General features: G+C 32.6%; 1 protein-coding gene across 1 annotated transcript in view; it reads right to left on the bottom strand.

Annotated features, from left to right (window-relative positions):
• The window catches only part of TFB1M (transcription factor B1, mitochondrial), a 64250-nt gene that overhangs the window by 31438 nt on the left and 13416 nt on the right, over positions 1–19396 (bottom strand). Inside the window, exon 5 of the mRNA XM_031937586.1 lies at positions 5935–6054. Within this exon, the coding sequence (XP_031793446.1) occupies positions 5935–6054 (120 nt within the window). The remainder of the gene's footprint in view (positions 1–5934; positions 6055–19396) is intronic.

Below are 19396 nucleotides of genomic sequence, written 5' to 3'. Positions count from 1 at the left end.
TTTAAACAGATAAACTACCTCCCCTACAATAACTAAAATGAAAGTGTTTTGAATAAAAGAAACTATTGTATTTTGGTCCAAATCTGTAAAGGTGTAGGGAACCCCTGATAAGGCTTTCTCTATCAAAGTCAATCACCAGTTGTTTTGCAATTTATACTAATCTCTCAAAGGGTTGGTATGAAGGCTCTGAGAGGTGAAATGACTAATGTAAGATGATATCCTCAGACTGTGTTAAAAGCTGGCTCTGGCCTTGTCTTCCTGACTTCCCTCACTACATTTTGTCTCTCATAAATTTAAGGTTATGAGATAGCAAATTCTAATCAAGAAGGAAAAAAAATCTGACTTGCATATGTCTGTTTAGGTAGAAAGGAAATTTAGGATAGTTTTGATTTGGAATTATGCATTAAAGTAGCTGAGTGTGTGTGTGTGTGTGTGTGTGTGTGTGTGGCAATTTTATAAATCAAGTAATATAACTTTGCAATTATTGTAAAGTGCTACCCCAAGTATTTGTTATTGTTACTTATTAATAATATACTCATTAATTTGTGACATAAGATGATGAGTTACTAATATAGTACTGCTGTCATTTGAAATAGTAACTTTTATATGTTGCTACTAAAAATAAGATTTTTGTGCATATAGTGGAAACTCATTTTTGAAACTATTTTACTGTGCATATTAATACATATCAGCCTTATAGTGAAATTTTTAAAATAAAATTACTAAAGTGAAGAAAAATTATTTCATGTGAAAGTCACAGATGGTTCCATAGCTGTACAAAATGTTTTTAGTTTAACTGTTCATGGTAATCATTTTCTAAGTAAGTAAATGAATCTAAAGAAATACTGTAAGACAAAAATATTAATCCAATACTTTACATATTAGCTGGAATAATTTTGCATCGACATTTTTTCTTACTTTGCTTAAATGTGTTAGGATTTACATTGATTAGCTGTCAAATGTACTAGTAGAAAGGAAAAATGCTATATATAATCAAATTAATGCAAGAACTAAATACCCTGTGCAGCACCAGTCTTTGTTAAGGGAAGGATATAATCGCTCAAACAGATGCAAGATATCAACCTAAGAGCTTTAATATACAAATTAAGTACAAAAGAAATTTAGGAGACCACATCCATTCAAAAGTCTTGTAACTATTACACATTCTGAAATAGCTTTTTAGTTTTATTTTTCCTATGGACAGGGATAATTTGTATTTTAGCTTTATAGGTTCTCCTAGAGCTCCTGCTGAGTTGTAGAAAGTGTGAAGGCATGAATAAAATAAGATGATTCTGATCACAAATTAAGTAGTAAAGTAAGCAGCAAAGGTATTAACATTAACATAAAATTGAAAACAAGGTTTGCTAAGAATAAGCCAAAATGGATATCTACTTCTAATCAGCATGACCTTACTATCACTATAAAGAATGAAAACACTATCCATTTCAAGTGTGTATCTCTTTATTTTCACAAGGAATTAAAAATTAAGTTTTAGAGAAATACATTCTTTATAAAAGGCTCACAGATTTATAACTGGACAAGGGATCTTAAGAATTCAAACTAAGACGATTGTGGTTCAGGGTAAATAGAATGATGCTAATTTAGAAGAGTGAGAGGACAGAATTCCTTAATTCTTTGTTTCCCACTTTTTTTTTTTTTTTTTTTTTTGGCCTTTGGACTGAAAAGAAAACAATGATTGATAGTAGGGAACTAATACCCAATATGAATAAGGTGAGAAGAGAACTCAATTGCCCTAAATAAAATAAAGACACTAGACCATGAGGAATTATATCTTGAGGAACTGAAAGAATAGGCAGATGTGAATGGCACTGACAATGATATATGAAAGATGGTAGAGAGTGAAATATACATTTCATTTATCTATAATGACATATCACAAGATTGGAGATGGGCAAATGCTACCTCAGTTTTCTAAAATGGAAGAAGAGAAAGTCTGTAAACAGTAAGTTGAAATTTGATTACTGGAAAAATCTTAGAATATTATTGTTAAAAGATTATTTGTAAACATGAAAGAAATATTACAAAGAGCAGCACTGCTTCACTAAGAATAATAGGTCTAAGCAAACTATCTTTGTTTTCACTTTTAAAAATAGCATTACTAAACTAGATAGGTCAAAAAATGTTCTGGATAGTTTATGTGAATTTAAATATTTGGTGGTCTTTCATACTACTCTGATAGAAAAGGTGTACAAATGCAGGCTGGATGATGGTTATAATTAGAAGGATTCAAAAACCAAGCAAATGGCTGGATATAAAGAATAGTCATTAAAAGATTTCAGCTAGAAAAGAGGTTTCTAATGAAATGCTGTTTTTCATTTTTAACAGACTTGGATAATAGCATAGTTGGCACACTTATCAAATTTACACATGATAAGTTAACACTATGGATGCCAATATAAGAATCCAAAAAAGGTGTGCATAGGTATAGAATTGAGCTGAAAGTAACAAGATGAAATTTAATAGGGACAAGTATAATGTTTTAGATTCATATTTTAAAAAATGACCTTAGACAATAGATTATGTCTAAAAAAATTTTTTTTTCCTGATTCCAGTCCCAGCCTTTTACCTACTGTGTCACTCAGGTGTCCACTTCACAGAGATACAAATTCCAGAAATAAGGAAGTAAGAGTCCCATTATACTTTGCCATGGTCAAAAATCATGCCAGGTATGTTCATAACCATAATTAAGGATGGGTATTGATATTCCAAAGAGCATTTACAGGAGGGCAATAAGGATGGTGAAGAACTCTGTAAAATAAAAATCCTGAAAAAACTCAGGGACAACATAATAGTTTTATTTAATTGTTTCAAGAGAGGTTTTATAGAATAGGGAATAGATTTGTTCTGTTTTACCCCAGGAGGAAGTATTATAAACAATGGATAGAATTTTTAGAGAGGCAATTTTAGACTTAATGTTAGGAAAAGCTTCTTAATAATTAGGGCCTTCCAAAAGTAGAATGAGTTACCTTAAGAGGTAATGGGTTCTACCTCCTCAGAACTCTTTTGACAGAGGCTAAATGACTATTGTTGGATAAGTTGTAGTAGATAATTCTTTTTTTTTTTTTGGAGTACTGTTGACTAAGGTCCCTTTCAACTCTAAAATTCTGTGATTTTTAATTTTAAAACATGCAAGAGCTATTAAACCTGCTTCACCCATTGAAATATTTTACATAAGCAAATTTAAAATATAATCTTTTAAATTATCCATGAATATATTCAAAGATTGCTTAAATGAAGAGTACCATTTTGTTTTGTAATTATGCTCAATTAAGGAGTTGTATTAATATTTCACAGAAAACAAAAAGAGAAAAGATAAATTTAACTGTAGGAATGTTAACTATAGTTAAGATTAAAATGATAAAAAAACTGTAAAATAAGATTGATGTTATTTGTTTAAGATGTTAACATTTTATATTTGTCAAAACATTAAAATGTTTTGCTAAAAGCAAATTTGATATTATGAAGAGGTAAACCATGACTCAGATAACAGACTTTATAGCCATATCTATTTCAACTTTGTTATTCATCAGTATTACTTGTTAAAAGAATGAGTGAATTAATTCATTTGTTTATTGATACAGCATTTAGGGAACATTTACTATGTAAATAGCATTCTACATGCATAACATATGGACATATCTCTTAAGGATTTTAAAATATTGATAAGCATAGAAGATATTCAAATGCAAATAAAATATTTAAATAGAGGCATACTATATACAAATATAGGTAAAAGCATGCATTTTAAATCAATTAAATTGAAAAAGTCTTCATTAAGTACTCTACTGCAGCATTCAACACAAGGCCTGTCAAAAAGCAGGGACTTAATAAATTACTATGTATGAGGCACTTAATTTATGAAGAAATAAAGAAATAGCCATCAATGTGGTTAAAAAAAAGAAATATAATTCCTTCCCAAAAGATATTTTTCAAGATTACAGTTTATATCTCAGGAGATGAATTGCTAATAGTACTGATAAAATGTAATCCAGTGACAAGTTTGACATTTTTTGAATACCTCCAAAAATTCTGAACTGGATAGATAAACAGAAGCCAAATGCTGAGGTTTTTTACTTTGACACCTATCCTAAGGAATACTTTGACAAACTGAGATGATAACAAAGACTTTGACAAATATAATTTCCTATAACAAGATAAATTGACTTGTGTGTTCTACTGAAAATAGCACGCAACAAAATGAACACAATGCTTTATCTGAATAAAACCAAAAATCAGTACACAATACTAATAACTTCCTCTAATAACAATTACCACTTTTTTTCTCCATTAAAATGAATATTTCCTTTCTACAGTTATAAAAGTAACATTGATTAAATGCAAAGAGGCCTGAACTTGAATTCAAAGGACCTGGAGTTGAATCTTGGCTTTGCTGTATTTTATGAAAAACTGACTTAATTTAGGTTAATTCTACTTACTCATCGATAAAATGAAGAGGATAATAATTATTCTATCCATTTCTCCCAGAAGTAGTATGACTTAGTGAATAGAGACTCAGCTTCAAAGCCAGGAAGATCTAGGCTCAATTGTCACAGGTGATACAAACATGTCTACTGAACCTCAGGCAAGTTACAACCTCTCAGTGCTCAAGGCAACTCTTTTAGACTATAAATTATAGGAAGTGATTAACTGCACTCTCCTAATGAAATCACTGGTCTACTCCTTTATTAAGCAAAATGCAATTATTCTGAGAAGTATTTCATAAAGTATAAACACTATATAAATGTCTCTTATTATTATAATCATTAGTTACAGCAGAGGTGTCAGAAACTCCTGAGTCCAAAATGTAATTGTTAAATGTTTAAGAAAATAAATAAAAATATGATACAACAGAGAAGTATTAGTTTGTGTTTTTTTAAGTCATTATATCAAGGATCTATTTCTATTTTAGAGTTCAACAATACTGAGTTGTAACTTCTAAAGAGATCATAAATGATAAAATAAATACCCGGGGGCCAATTATCAATCTAATCTAACATTTTTGTCTCTATGGAGAATCCCTCCAATTATGCAGATCACAAACTATACATTCTCATTCTTCTTTTCCAGATCTCTTCATAACATCCATGCAGACAATCTAGTGAATGTTGTAGAGACCTTCCTGTATCTGATGACTTCAGGAGTATGAGGGGTAGCATTTACACTGGCTTTTAGTTACCACTTTCACTAGTTAACCAGTACACAGGTCCTACATAGGTACTCAGATTTTACTTCTTTTACAGTTTCAAATTACTTTAGATATTTATTCTGCCTATAAGTCACCAAGTGTGAGTTACAAATAACTTGAATCAGCCAGAGAATGAAAAGAAATTCAACTACTAAAAAAACCCTAGCATTAAAAGTTAGTGACATGTGGTGCCAGCATGGAAGAGGAATTTTACTATACTTTATATTTCAGATTTCTAAGTGTGAGTGGATTTCTAGTTCCTTCATATTAACTGTTTTACAGCAATTCACCAAGCATCAAACAAGTCATTTTTTTTTTGTCTGAGAACAATTGTGTTTATAATTTAGTACTTTCAACTCTATAAAATACCAGCATTCAAAATCTAAAAGTTAACATCCACCTATATATATTACTCTTAAAATAAGATCTCTTAAAAACCAAAACAAGTTCCTTTGACAAAATGAATTATCTGCTTAATAAAACTTTACTTGGAAGGCTAACCAAAAAAAATCAACTTGACATATTTTTGATTGAGATTTATTTTCCTGAGGAAAAAATATATATCTCACTCATGACAAGGATCAAGTATATGTGTCACAGTCCTTATTTAAAAAAAAAAAAAGAAAGAAAAGAAAATGGAAGGACTGTATGCTTATATAAATTAGATTCTAGAGTCAGATTTGCTAAACTGAATTCTCTCCTAATAATAACTGCAATTAAAAACTTACCTCTGGTTTGGGAACAAAAGCTCGGCCTGGAATAGTAAAGGAATGTTGAACCTTGCAGAGATACTGGGCCATGATGGAAAGTCGACTTCGTTGTTTATTTCCTATACCAGCAATCAGCCTCTAAGAAAAAAGAATTATTGCAATATATAATAAAATCACTCAGTCAAAATGGATTAAAAATTTGATTATGTCTACTTTGTGAAAAACTATTGACCAATTTGAAAAAAAAAAGTAGGTGTTTTAAGGTTTGAAGATACCTTTACAAATAGGATCTCATTTCATCCTCACAACAATTAAGTAGGTGTTATGACCTACATTTAACATGAGGAAATTGAAGTAGAAAAAGTTGTGATTTGCACAGAACCACAGAACTAGTATGTGTCAGAGACTGGATTTGAACTCAGGTGTGTTTCCTGACTCCTGGTCCAATGTGCTACCTAGATATCTTAATGCCTGATGAGTGATTATAATATTTCTGACAGTGATGACTTACCTTCTTTTACTAATAGTCTTGCTCCTTTGCCTTCTGAAAAACTAGTTTTGTTCAGTTCTCCTCCTACCTATCTGATACTTCTTTCTTAGGCTCATTTGTTATATTTTCCTCCATCTCATAACTATTAACTAAGCCTCCATCCTGAACCATTTCCTTTCCCTTTCTATGCTCAGAACATCTAATCTATGAGTGAAACTAATTCCACATGAGTTAACTTTTCTCTGAACTACTGTTATAGTCACCTAATTGCCCAGCTGTCTCTCTTAATGGCTTCCTGTTGCCTCTAGAATAAAATACAAATGTCTTGGTGCCTACTGGTGCAGCTTTTGTTCAATCATTCCCTTAATGCATTTACTCCATTCCATTCAAACTGCCCTTCTCATCATATGTCGAATACCACATCACATCTCTCTCATTGTGTTTTGTACAAGTGGCATTCCCCCAACCCCCCCACCCCGCCCCATCCTTGATGCTTCCATTTCCTAAAAAGGTCAGTTCAGGAGTCACCTTCTAAGTGAAACCTGACCTGATCCTTCTGGTTCTTTTAGAGGCAGCTACTGATACATTGGACAGCGCTGGGCCTGGAATCAGGAAGACCTGAGCTCAAATCTAGCAGTAGACACTTGTGAGCTGTGGGATCCCAGGCAAGTTCCTTTAACCTCTGTTTACTTCAGTTTCCTCATCTATAATATAGGGATAAAAATAGTACCTGGTTCTCAGGGATGTTGTGAGGATCAAGCAAAACAACATATGTAAAATGCTTAACATAGTGCTTGAGACAGAATAGGCACTTAATAAATCTGTCCTCCCTCCTTCCCTCTTCTTCCTTTTTTCTTCTCTTCTTTCTTCCCTTCTTTCCTTCCTCTCTTCTTTCCTTCCTCCTTCTCTCTCTCCCTTCCTCCCCCCTTTTTCTTCTCTCCTTTGGTTTTTTCCTCTCTCCTTTCCCCTCTTTTCCTTCCTTCCTCTTTCCCTTCCTCCCTCCTTTTTCAAAGTATCTTGTATTAATTCTTTATCCCCAGGGCCCAGTGCACTGCTCAACATAGATACTTAATAATTTTTAATATTTAACCGAATCTTTTAAAAATACATTATACAACTATTGTCACAATCTCTCAGCACTCTTGTCACCTGCTAATTATTATTACACAGAAGGTTCCACCTTGCATTGAGAGAATTTCCTCATCTCAAAGTTCATTATACTGATGAAATCATAGGTCTAGTCTATATTCCCTAACCTTACACCCAGTAAAATCATTAGCTTCTCATATCCCAGGAATATAAGCCTTTGGGGAGCTGAAAACTAACCCTTTTTTGAATCTGCTTACTTTTTTTTTGGAGAAATATTTCTAAGATATATAACAAACTTCTTGTCTTCTTAAGCACATTACACTGAAGATAATATATTTTTTCTAAATGACAAAGTCACTCTATCTATCTAACTCATTATACTGCACTGTAATATAGAGAAGTATCCATGGTCCATGATAATATATAAATTTCTTGGAGGAGTGAACTATTCTTTTTTTTTTTTTTTTTTTGATTTAGGAGAATGCTCAGTGATGAAACTTTCTCTACTCAAGCAATTCAACAATTAAAAGCTTCAGAGTGGCTCAGAACTCTGAGCAATTCACAAATAAGTACCATGTTCAAGGTCACACTGCCAATATGTGTCAGTATAGGGCTTTCAACCCAGATTTGTCTTTCTCTCTCCACTATATAATCCTGTCTCTATAAAAGAGATGAGCAACTAATTCATAACTGAACAACAAAAAAAAAAATACTACCCTGACCAAAAAACATACTGCCATAAAAGAAAACCAAGAAAAGCATAAACTCCAATGTAAAGACAAAAAAAAATTGAGAAAATAAAAGGAATCAACAGTTACACATTTAGATAGATGTATAGATATCAGTATCTATTTATACATATATATATATACAGATATATAGATACACATGTGTATGAACATATGTGTATATGTACATGCATATTTTTATATATGAATACACAAATGTATTATATTGATTTTTAAAATGCTTGGTTTTAAAGAATTCTCTTTAATAAATTAGGAAAAACATATCTACCATAGAATCATAAAAGCATAAAAACACATCAAAAATTCAAAATACAATTAAAATGCAGAGCCTAGAATATTATTAGCATATCCCATGATGGAATTTAAAAATTAAATTAGCTAGAGTTAAAGAGTATCACAGCTTAAAGGGATCTTGATAGTCACTTTAGCCCAACCTAGATGTGAAGATTTTCTCCTAAAACATATTCAGGTAAGTGTTACCTACTTGAGAGCCTTCAGAGATGAGGACCTCTCAAGGTAGCACACTCCACTTATGCACGGTTCTCTTTTCTTTGTACTGAGCCAAAATAGACCAACTGACAATTTCTCTACTATTTTAACTTCTATTTTGTGGAGTTATGGAAAATAAATTAATCCTCCTTCTATATGACAGAATTTTAAATACCTTAAGTACAGTTATTTTTACAAACCCTCAGTCTTTTCTTCTAAACATCTAAACATCCCTATGTCCTTTGAGAGATGCTCATATGACATACTGATCAATCTCCTTATCAACTTGTCCACCTTCTTCCAAGTGCTCTGTAACCTGTCAGAGCCCTTTCTGAAATGTGGTGTCTGCAATTGAACACAATACTTTATATAAAGTCTTATTAGGAGAGAGTATAAGGAGAGCACCATTTTTTCCCACTGTGAACTTTATAGTTCTATTAAAGTCATCTAAGATTAAATTAGGCATCACGTCACATTGGTTTTTTGTTTTGCTATCATGTCACATTGTTAAATCAGAATGAATTTATAGAGTACACCAAAACAACCAGGTTTTCATTATATGAATTGTTTAATTATGCCTCATCAATTCAGTACTTGTAAAGCTAAATTATAAATTCCAAATTTGGGACTTTAAACATATTTCTATTTAATTTCATTGTTTTCAATTTGACCTATTAGTCTAACCTTTAGGATTTTTGAATCCCTATTCTATTATAGAGTATGTTAGTTATCCATTCCAGTTTAATGTGATCTTCAAATCTTATAAGCATAAATTCATCTGAATCTCTAATGAAAATGATGAATAGAATGGGACTGAGGAGAGAATTTTTTTAACAAAAAAATAAAATTAATTCCCCAAAGAAATGGTTGCAAATTTTCCAAAGTAATCCTATCCTGGATTGTTTTCTCATGAAAATCCATATACTCTTTTATATAGTATATATAAAATATATTCCTTTCTTCACACAAGCTTGATACATATTATCTAACATGTGAATGATATTTTTTCTCTATTGACCTCAAAAGGCCTAAAGAATTTAAGTATATTTCCTTAAACAAAATAATTATTTCAAGTTAATCTAATGACATTCCAATTTAACAGAAAATGGCATAAATTTTATTTTGATTTATTAGAAAAAGAAACAGAGACATAACAGTTGTAAAGTGCTTTGTGCAATTTTCATAGATCAGGTCACAGCTGTGAAAAGCTGCAGCTGTTAGGCAAGAGAAACAATGGATTTCATCTTCTGATTTACCTACTCCTCACATATGGCCAAAGGCATCAAATAATTTTATAGTTATCTGTCTGGTATTATTGTCATAACTCCTTAATTAACTGTAAAATTTATAAAGACAGAGACCACATTTTAATTAAATGTTACAGGGAACCTAGAACCAACCACCTGTTTTCTCATCTATAATATGATAGGTGGAGCATATTAATATCCATTTAGATATAAAGTTCTCTGATTCTATTATATGATCTGTCACTGTTTATACAGATGTCTGCATGTTTTTTAGTAAAGCATATTTTTCAGTATTTCCTGCATTTAAAATTTATATTACAAGATCAAAGAAGAGTTTTATTTATCGTGTGTTGAAGGTAACCAAACAATTCTATACTTAATAAAAAGAAATCTTAAGTAATAAAAATAATCTCTAACATTTACATATCGCTTTTTAAAGTTTATATAAAACTCTAAAATGACAAATGAGCTTCCCAAAAGCGGAAAATGTACACCTAAGGTATATATGTTAGAAAATAAAGATCACCTAACCAACAATGCTTAATCATATAGTTAAATCACAAACTGGAGTTTATAGTTATCTGAACAAGAGTTTGAAACTGGTTTCCCTCTGTTTTATCTAGAAAGATCTAACTACAGAGAATAAGAAAGAGCTCAATGAAACCTCTAATTCAGGTTAACTTGTGATCCATGGATAGAGTTGAAGGAATACATTCATTTGAATGAGAAAAAGAATTACAACTTTATTTTTGCTAACCTTTGACTTTTGGTTTTCTCTGTAATCTTATGTATTTTATGAACTTATACACATTATTCTGAGAAAGAATTCATAAGCTTCACCAGACTGTCCAAAGAGTCAGTAATACAAAATTAGGAAGTCCTGATCCTAAATAAACCTATCTGATTTAGGAAATTAAGAGATTTCATCTACAATAAGTGATTAGAAGAAAAATGCACTAATAAGAAAGCATGAAATCATAAAATCGTTTGTACTTAAAGAAATGTGGGCTCATGAGTCTTGGAATTGGGAATGTGTTTTCTCATAGCATTGTCTGTGACAAAAATAAAACAATAGGTTCATGCTGGGAGGAAAAAAAAAGTGACTAAACAAAATAAATTTTGTAAACAAGGTTATAGGAAGCATGAACCTGAGAACAAATTATTTGCAGTATGTTAAATATAAAAATAATTGGTCAGTTGCAAATTATCTTTATTATTAACACATCCCTAAGGACCACATTTTTGGTCAGTTTTAAATGAATTAACTGAAATAAACTTGTATTTTTTAAAAAACATTTTATAAATTAAACTTATCTAATACTGTCATCCCCAATAAGTACAACTTATCATGGCTTTATGGTAATTATTTCCTTTTATTTCTTAGCAGATTTTATTAATAAAATTATTAAGTTATTTGTTTTTAGAGATGTGGAACTATGTTTGGTACAATTAAAACACTTATTGTATGGGGCTTCATAAAATGGTGCAGGAGAAGGAAGACCCAAGATTGAATTCTGTTTCTGTTACAGGCTACCTGTGCGATACAGTAATTTATTTAACCTCTCTGGGTCTTCATTTCCTTATTTATAAAATTAGAAGCTTAAATCTAGATTATATCTGATGTTCCTTTCAGCTCTAAATCCTGATTCTAAGACTTCAAAAGCAATTTAACATTCATTTAAAACTTCACAATCTTGATTGTGATCAAAAAATGATTGCTGTGATCAAAAAAATGTCATTATGTGATGTCCAATCTTCTGAACTTAATTAAACTGATATTTGGATAACATATATTTCACTAGGGCTCATACATAAAACCATTCCACCTCTTGTCAGAATTTATGTGATATCCTGGCACCATGTATATCTGAATGTCACGATCATATATCAAAATAGGACTTCCATAGGAAAAATTCAGAGGAAAATGCTTTTAGTTGAGCAACTTCATGGGGGAATATTCACTACAAAATTTTCAAAAAATGCACGTGACTTTTCAGCTAAAATGTACATGTTGTTAAGACATGCTTTTAGGTTGGAAAATGTTTTTTCTAGTGTGTCAGAACTATTTAAAATGTTCTCCACAAAATTTAAAAATAATACCTACAAATGTAATAGGAAAAAAGTGTCATGTGGATTTTCTCATGTTGCTATAGAAGTGACAGTGTAATAAAAATATGTCAAACTTGAGGATTCTATTCACATTAATACAACAGCAATGAAGAATGAGTAACAGCAAAAAGCCAAGTCATAGTCATCATTATAAAGATGACTGTTATAACTATGTAAGCCACTGAAATCTCCTAATCATATTTTCCTTGTCTGTAAAATGGATACAATAATTCCTTCAAGTAGCTCACAAGGGAAAAAGGAAATGTCTATGCAATTTTCATCACTTCAAAAGATAAAAAGTTTATCCACTTGCCTATATTTCAGGTCTCTGAAATATATGTTATATAGCTGATTACTACTTATCAAAGCTGTCAATTCAAGAAGTGAAGCAAGAACCAAAATATCTCAACTCAATGAAAATATTAATTGTGATTACTATAAGCAGTGTACCACGCTGGGTACTAAGTAAAATGCAATGATGAATATTCTCAAGCCTCAAGGAGGTTAAAATCTACAAAAGATGACATTTGCCTAGTAGAGGGATGAATAAAAGTCTGCATGTGATATAGACAAAGGAAAGTTGCAACTGGGAACATTTCAAGAAAGGAAAGATTACTTTAGCTGAAGATTAGTAGTGGGTTAGAAATAGCAGCTAATGCTCACATTTAAGTTCTTTGAAGTTTCTGGAACATTGAAACATTAAAAATGGGAAAGAAGTACTTTAAAAAAAAAACCCTACAAGTTTACTACAGAAATTATAGGCCATACTAAGTTGGATTGTTATTTAATAACAAAATAATTGTGTGCAGTCTACAAATGCCATTGAACAGACCAAAACCAACTATCATCCTTATGAAGACACTAAGAAGCATGTTCATCAATCTCAGACCAAAGACAATATTTACTAGCACTCAATGAGATAAAAATACATATATGGGAGAAACCACATCTAAAATAGAACAGACACTTCTGACTGGGTCACTACAAACTTATGCTATACCATTTCACTTTGGCCCTCACTGCCGGAAGGCAATCCTTCTACACCTCTCTTAGTAACTCACTAACTCCCTTTAAACCTACCATGGCTACCCTTCCCTCTTGTAGATGAGAATTTTGCCTCATTTTATTGAAAAAAACTAATATTCTTCACTGAGAGTTCCGTCTCCTCCCCTCACTCTCTTTTTGTGTCACTCAGATGCCTTCTGCCATTATCTTCTACTTTACCTCTGTCTCACACAAAGGCTTGAAGAAGACAAACCCCTTTACTAGCATAATCAATCCCATTCCATCCTATCTTCTCCAGCAGACTGTGCCTCATGACATCTCTACTTTCTCACTTATCTTCAATTTCTCCCTATCTACTGCTTCTTTCCTTATTACCTACCAACATGCACATGTGTCATCCCATCCTCAAAAAAACCTCATTTGATTCTTCTATCTACACTACTGCCCTATATCTCTTCTGTCCTTTGTGGTGAAATTTCCTGAGAAGGCTGTCTATAATAGATATCTCCATTTTCTCTCAAACTCGTGTTAATTCCCTCTAATCTGGCTTCTTAATTCATCATTCCACCTAAATTGCTCTCTCCAAAGCTGCCAATGCTGTCCTAATTGCCAAATCTAATGGCAATTTCTCAAATCTCATTCTCTTCAACCTCTCTGGAGCCTTGAATGCTACTGATCACTTTCTCTTCCTGAATATTCTCTTATTTCCTAAAAATTCAGAGCACTACTCTTTTCTGATTCTTTACCAAGAAATCAGACCACTTCTTAATCTCTTTGAAAATCTTTGCTGGAAAAAATGTTTGTGGCAGCCCTTTTTGTAGTGGCAAAAAACTGGAAACTGGGTGGACGTCCATCAAGTAGAATGGCTGAATAAGTTATGGTATCTGAATGTTATGGAATATTATTATTCTGTTAAGAAATGACCAGAAGGATGATTTCAGAGAGGCCTGGAGAGACTTACAGGAACTGATGCTGAGTGAAATGAGCAGGACCAGGAGATCATTGTACACAGCACCAACAAGGCATTTATGCAATGATCAATTCTGATGGATGTGGCTATTTCCAACAACCTTGTGATGAAGAGAGTATCATCACCCAGAGAGAGGACTGTGGGAACTGAGTGTGGATCACAGCATACTATTTTCATTCTTGCATTTTATTTTCTTTCTCATTTTTTCCCTTTTTGATCTGATTTTTCTTGTGCAGCAAGATAATTGTATAAATATGTATGCATATGTTGGATTTAACATATATTTTTACCATGTTTAACATATATTGGATTACTTGCCATTTAGAGGAGGAGGTAGAAGGAAGGGAGAGAAAAACTGGAACACAAGATTTTGCAAGGTAAATGTTGAAAAATTATCCATGCATATGTTTTGAAAATAAAAAAGCTTTAATAAAAAAAAAAAAGAAAAGAAAATCTTTATTGCATCCTCAGGCAAGTCATGTCCATTTATCATAGGTGTTCTAAGACTCTGTACTAGGTCCTCTTTTCTACCCCGTTAAAACTTCACTTCACTTGGTAATATCATCAGCTCCCATGCATTTTACCATCTCTATGCTAAAGGTTCTCAAATCTACCTATTCTGTTCCAGTCTCTGCCAAACTCAAATCTCACATTTGTAACTGTCTTTCAGACACTTTGAACAGAATGCGTAAGACATCTTAAACTCAACATGTACAACTCAAAGCTCACTATCCTTCCCTCTAAACCGTCCCCACTCTCTACCTTCCCTATTATTTTAGAAAGCATCACTACCCCCTTAGTCCATTATGCTCATAACCTAGAAGTCATCATAGATTCCTCCCTCTCTCATCTCTCTCAACCCTCCAAATCCAATCTACTATCAAGGCCTGTCAATTTCACCTTTCCTACATCTCTTAAATATGTCCCTTTTCCTTTCCCCATGAGATTGTAGGATCCTTGAGATCAGAAATTGTCTGTATTTTTTCTTATTTGTATCTTCAGGGCTTAGCAAAGTACCTGATATACAGTAGACACTAAAGAAATATTTACTGAATTGAATTGACTAATAAACAAAGTATATACAGAGGAAATCTTTGCTGTAGGTTTATAATTTTAAAGGCACTGCTGTCTCAAAATACCTGATTGAAAATAGATGATAGAAAAACACAGATAATTATTACACATCTGTCTACGTTCCCATCTCCACAAAATCATGAAGAAAAGATAGGCTTTCAAAAATGATAAGCTATAATCGACCATATTTTTACAACCATACAATTGACTGAAAGATATAGAGAATACAAGATCCCATGATACTTATCTTTTTTACTATAAAAAACCATTTGATTTGGTAACACAAACTACTGCCCTAAACATTTTCTCCATCTAGGTATTTTTCATGTTCCTGTCAAAGTCACTGGGGAATTATTCCTGGGGTTTAGTATTTGTGCAGTCAGACCATTGGCTCATCTGATTTTATAAGAACAAGAAGAACAGTAATGAGAAGACATACCATAAAAATGATTTGATTCTGAACTATTTAAATTTAAAAAAATCAGAAGTGACTACAGAAATGACAACAACAACTATATTAATTTCACTCCTAAGTTAAAACAATACAAATTAATTGCTACAATAAGGAGACAAAAAGTTCAGACAGCATATTATTCAGAGGGATATCAATGGGAAAACTGGATTCCCATTTGCAAATTGCTATGAAGAAGGGTGATTGGAAATTATGAGCAGTGTCATCTCACAAAGCAGTGAGACATAGCAGAGGGTAAAACCAGTCTGAAGAAAACTTGGCAAAATAGCCAACTAAGCAAATTGATTCCATGAGCATTCAAAGATGAAAATGAAAAAAAAAAAAAAAAAGAAGAACCAGAAGAAAATTAGAAAAGATGTGCATAAATTATTAAAACAAACTTTTTTTTTTCCATTAAGGAAAATGGAGCCATCACACTTGGACCCTACACAATCCCTGAGGTGCTTACAGAAAAAGCAAAAGTGAGAGCTTATTAAAAAGAGCAAAGACATGAAAAGCATCTAGATTCTATCAAGTAAACACTCAGGAGATCTATGCTAGAAGTGGTGCAGATTTGAGACATTGGGGGAGAATGATTTAAAAGGTTTTTGAAGAAAGGGAAGATACAAAAGGTATAAGAAAATCTTGGACCCTTTTTATTTAAAAAAACTAAAAAGGTTCTTGAAAACATGAACTATTATCCACTTAAATTACTACAATCCACTTATACTGCTCTCACATCTATATAAAATCTCTGTGGGTGTTTTACACAGAAATTGAGTAAATTAGTGTATTATACACCTCTAAGAGTATATTAGTAGGGAAAAACAGACCTTCACAAGCAATATTCCATAATGGACCATCTCTTTGCCATTTCAGAACTAACCAAAAGGTAGCGAGAATATAAGATCTCAAACCAGCATCTGACTCAATAGAAGAAAGCTCCATTTTACAGCTTTTTTACAACAAGATGTTTCCCATCCATACATCTGGGTCCAGATAGCCTCATGATCCTATATATAAGACACTACACATACTCCTTGTCAATTAACCCCATGTAAATCAGTGCATATTATAGTCCCATACGCTCATCTAACTTAATTAATTATTAGATTCAAAGATGAAAAGCACAGATCTGGGAGCAAGGGGAGTAAATACCATCTTATTCCCCATTAATTACTCTCCTAGATCCCCTAAAAAGAAGATATTTCTAACATGGCAGCCAGGTGGCACAGTGCTGCGCCCAGAGGCAAGAAGACCTGAGTTCAAATCCTAGTTCAAATTTCCTAGCTATGTGACCCTGTTTGCCTCAGTTTCCTTATCTGAAAATGAGCTGGAAAAGGAAATGGTAGATTACTCCATATCTTTGCTAAGAAATCCTGCCCTCACCCCAAGATTCACAAAGAGTTGGGCATAACGAAAAACAACTAAACAATTTCCAACACGAAAAGTTATATAGATAGCTGTCCTCAGAGACAGAAAGTCCTGAGTTCAAGTCTTGCTTCAACCCACAATGGCTACATAGATCTTGGCAATACATCTAGCTTCATGTTGTAGAGAGTTCTCTAACAATTTAAGTTGTAAAGAGGAGAGGATGTTTCTTACCAGGAATTTCCTTTATTGGTGAAATCACAGGCCCTATTCCTACCAATATTCCTTTTTCTAAGACATGGGAAAGACTGTGAATTTTCTACAAAAAAGGAAAAGCTTCAAAGTCATTTTTGGAGCTGTCCACACCCTGGCCCCTCCCCATCTGTAAATTGGTACATTATTACCTGAATCTACAGCATCCCACTCTTCTCTCCAGGTATGCTATAAAGAAGACTTCTTAATGAATAATTCTGTGAATACATTATGTTTTGTGTGGGGGTTCCTTTTCCCCTCTTTACTGCAGTTACTGCATAATTATGCATTTTAAAGGGGCATTTGTGACAAAGTGAATGAACTGAAATGGCTATAATGAAATCAGCAAGTTTTCTTCTGATTTAAAAGACCCCTGAACACAAAACTCCCTCATTCAAAATTCTGCAGTCAGGGGTCCTAATTTATTTATATCTAGCACTTAGTTCAACTGGAAGAGAAATTTCTTTCTTTTCTTTTCTTTCCTTTTTTTTTGGCTGAAGCAATTGGGGTTAAATGACTTGCCCAGGGTCACACAGCTAGGAAATGTTAATGTCTAAGACTAAATTTGAACTCTTGACTTCAGGGCTGGTGCTATATCTATGGTGCCACCTAGCTGTCTCGGAAGAGAAATTTCTTAAAAGATGATGTGGTTCTCCAAATCCTTCTGTTGATAGAATTATTTGGATTGCATCAATCTTTAGAATTTTATAGAATTTTCTGAGATCCAAAATCACTCCAAAGAGTTTCTGGGCTCCAAAAGAGCCCAAATTGATGATAGATACACCAAAGTATTAAGGACAAGCATACCAAATTTGAAATAATATCAACTAGTAGAGGCAACCAGGGTGAACTAAAATTTCCAGAGCCTCACAGCAAGGGGCTTTGTCAGATAACATTAATGCTACATCCATAAATTTTAATTTGACAGAAAATCACATATGCAAAATAACAACTTTTACACCAAATTAATCAACTAAAGTTTTCTTCCAAGAATATTCCTATGGTCCATCAGCTCAGAGAAGATATAGGATAGTGCATCATATCTAGAACAATGAAAAGAGAGGCAGTTGGGTAGTGCAATAAATAAAACACTAGTTTTGATGTGAAGAGAACCTGGGTTCAAATTTAGATTCAGACTTGACACTAGAAGTGTGAGCCCATCTAGTAAATATCTGAAGCTGAATTTGAAATCAGGTCTTCCTAACTCCAAGCCTGGTACTTTATCCACTTTACCACTTGCTGTCCAAAATTAAGATAATTTTCATCTACTGTGAATTGAGATTATAATGACACAATGTGTAAAAAAAAAAAAAAAAAAAGTGCTTTGAAATATATGATTTGCAAGATGAGTTCAAAAATCAGTACAGATGAAAACATGAAAAGACAGATGAAAAGACATTTTTCAACTGTCAAATATCTTCTGCCTCATCTTGTATAAACACAATGAAATTTTAACAAGGAGGAAGTGAGTGTATGTCTTAAATAATCTAAGTCCTCCCTCTTACCTTTAACTCATTTAGCTAACATTTATTAAGCACCTGTTGTGGGCAAAAGCCAGTTTTAGACTCCATAAAGCTAACAATCATGTAAGAAGCTAAGATACATATACAGATAGCCATATTACACATAGCCATATTACAAAATATTACATGGCAAATGCAATAAAGAACAAAACAAAGTGGTAAGGGAAGCCCAAGGCAAGAAGAACCAAGGCAAGTCATTCCACATGATCCTACTTCTGTTAAAGCACTTAAAGCTTCAGCATTCAAGCTATGAGTTACTTCTGCAGATAATTCACATTCTATAATTATTTGAGCTTTCAAAGATACTTTCTGTATAATTACCCTAAGAGCAAAGTTGTAAAAATATTATTATCCCTACTTAATATCAGACAACTTTATGGCTTAAATTCCCTGACTTTGTAATCACACAGGTATTTGTCAAAGCTGGAATTCACACTCAGTTCTCCTGACTCTACTTCCGTGCCTCATTCTGTTTAATATACTTAGATGTTAATACCACAGTTATATTTAACCTTCTTTATGGAGTATACATTAGCATAACAACTGATATATCTAGCATGTTTAGTTTTTGTTTCATTAAAACTTGATAAATATATATAATCCATTTGATTAAAAAGAAAATAAAACAACATTCCTTTGGAATATGATCTCCTGGTAAAGT

The sequence above is a fragment of the Sarcophilus harrisii genome, chromosome 4 (genome assembly GCF_902635505.1).
Source record: "Sarcophilus harrisii chromosome 4, mSarHar1.11, whole genome shotgun sequence".
In the NCBI taxonomy this organism is placed as follows: domain Eukaryota; kingdom Metazoa; phylum Chordata; class Mammalia; order Dasyuromorphia; family Dasyuridae; genus Sarcophilus; species Sarcophilus harrisii.
This window is presented reverse-complemented; position numbering and strand designations above follow the sequence as displayed.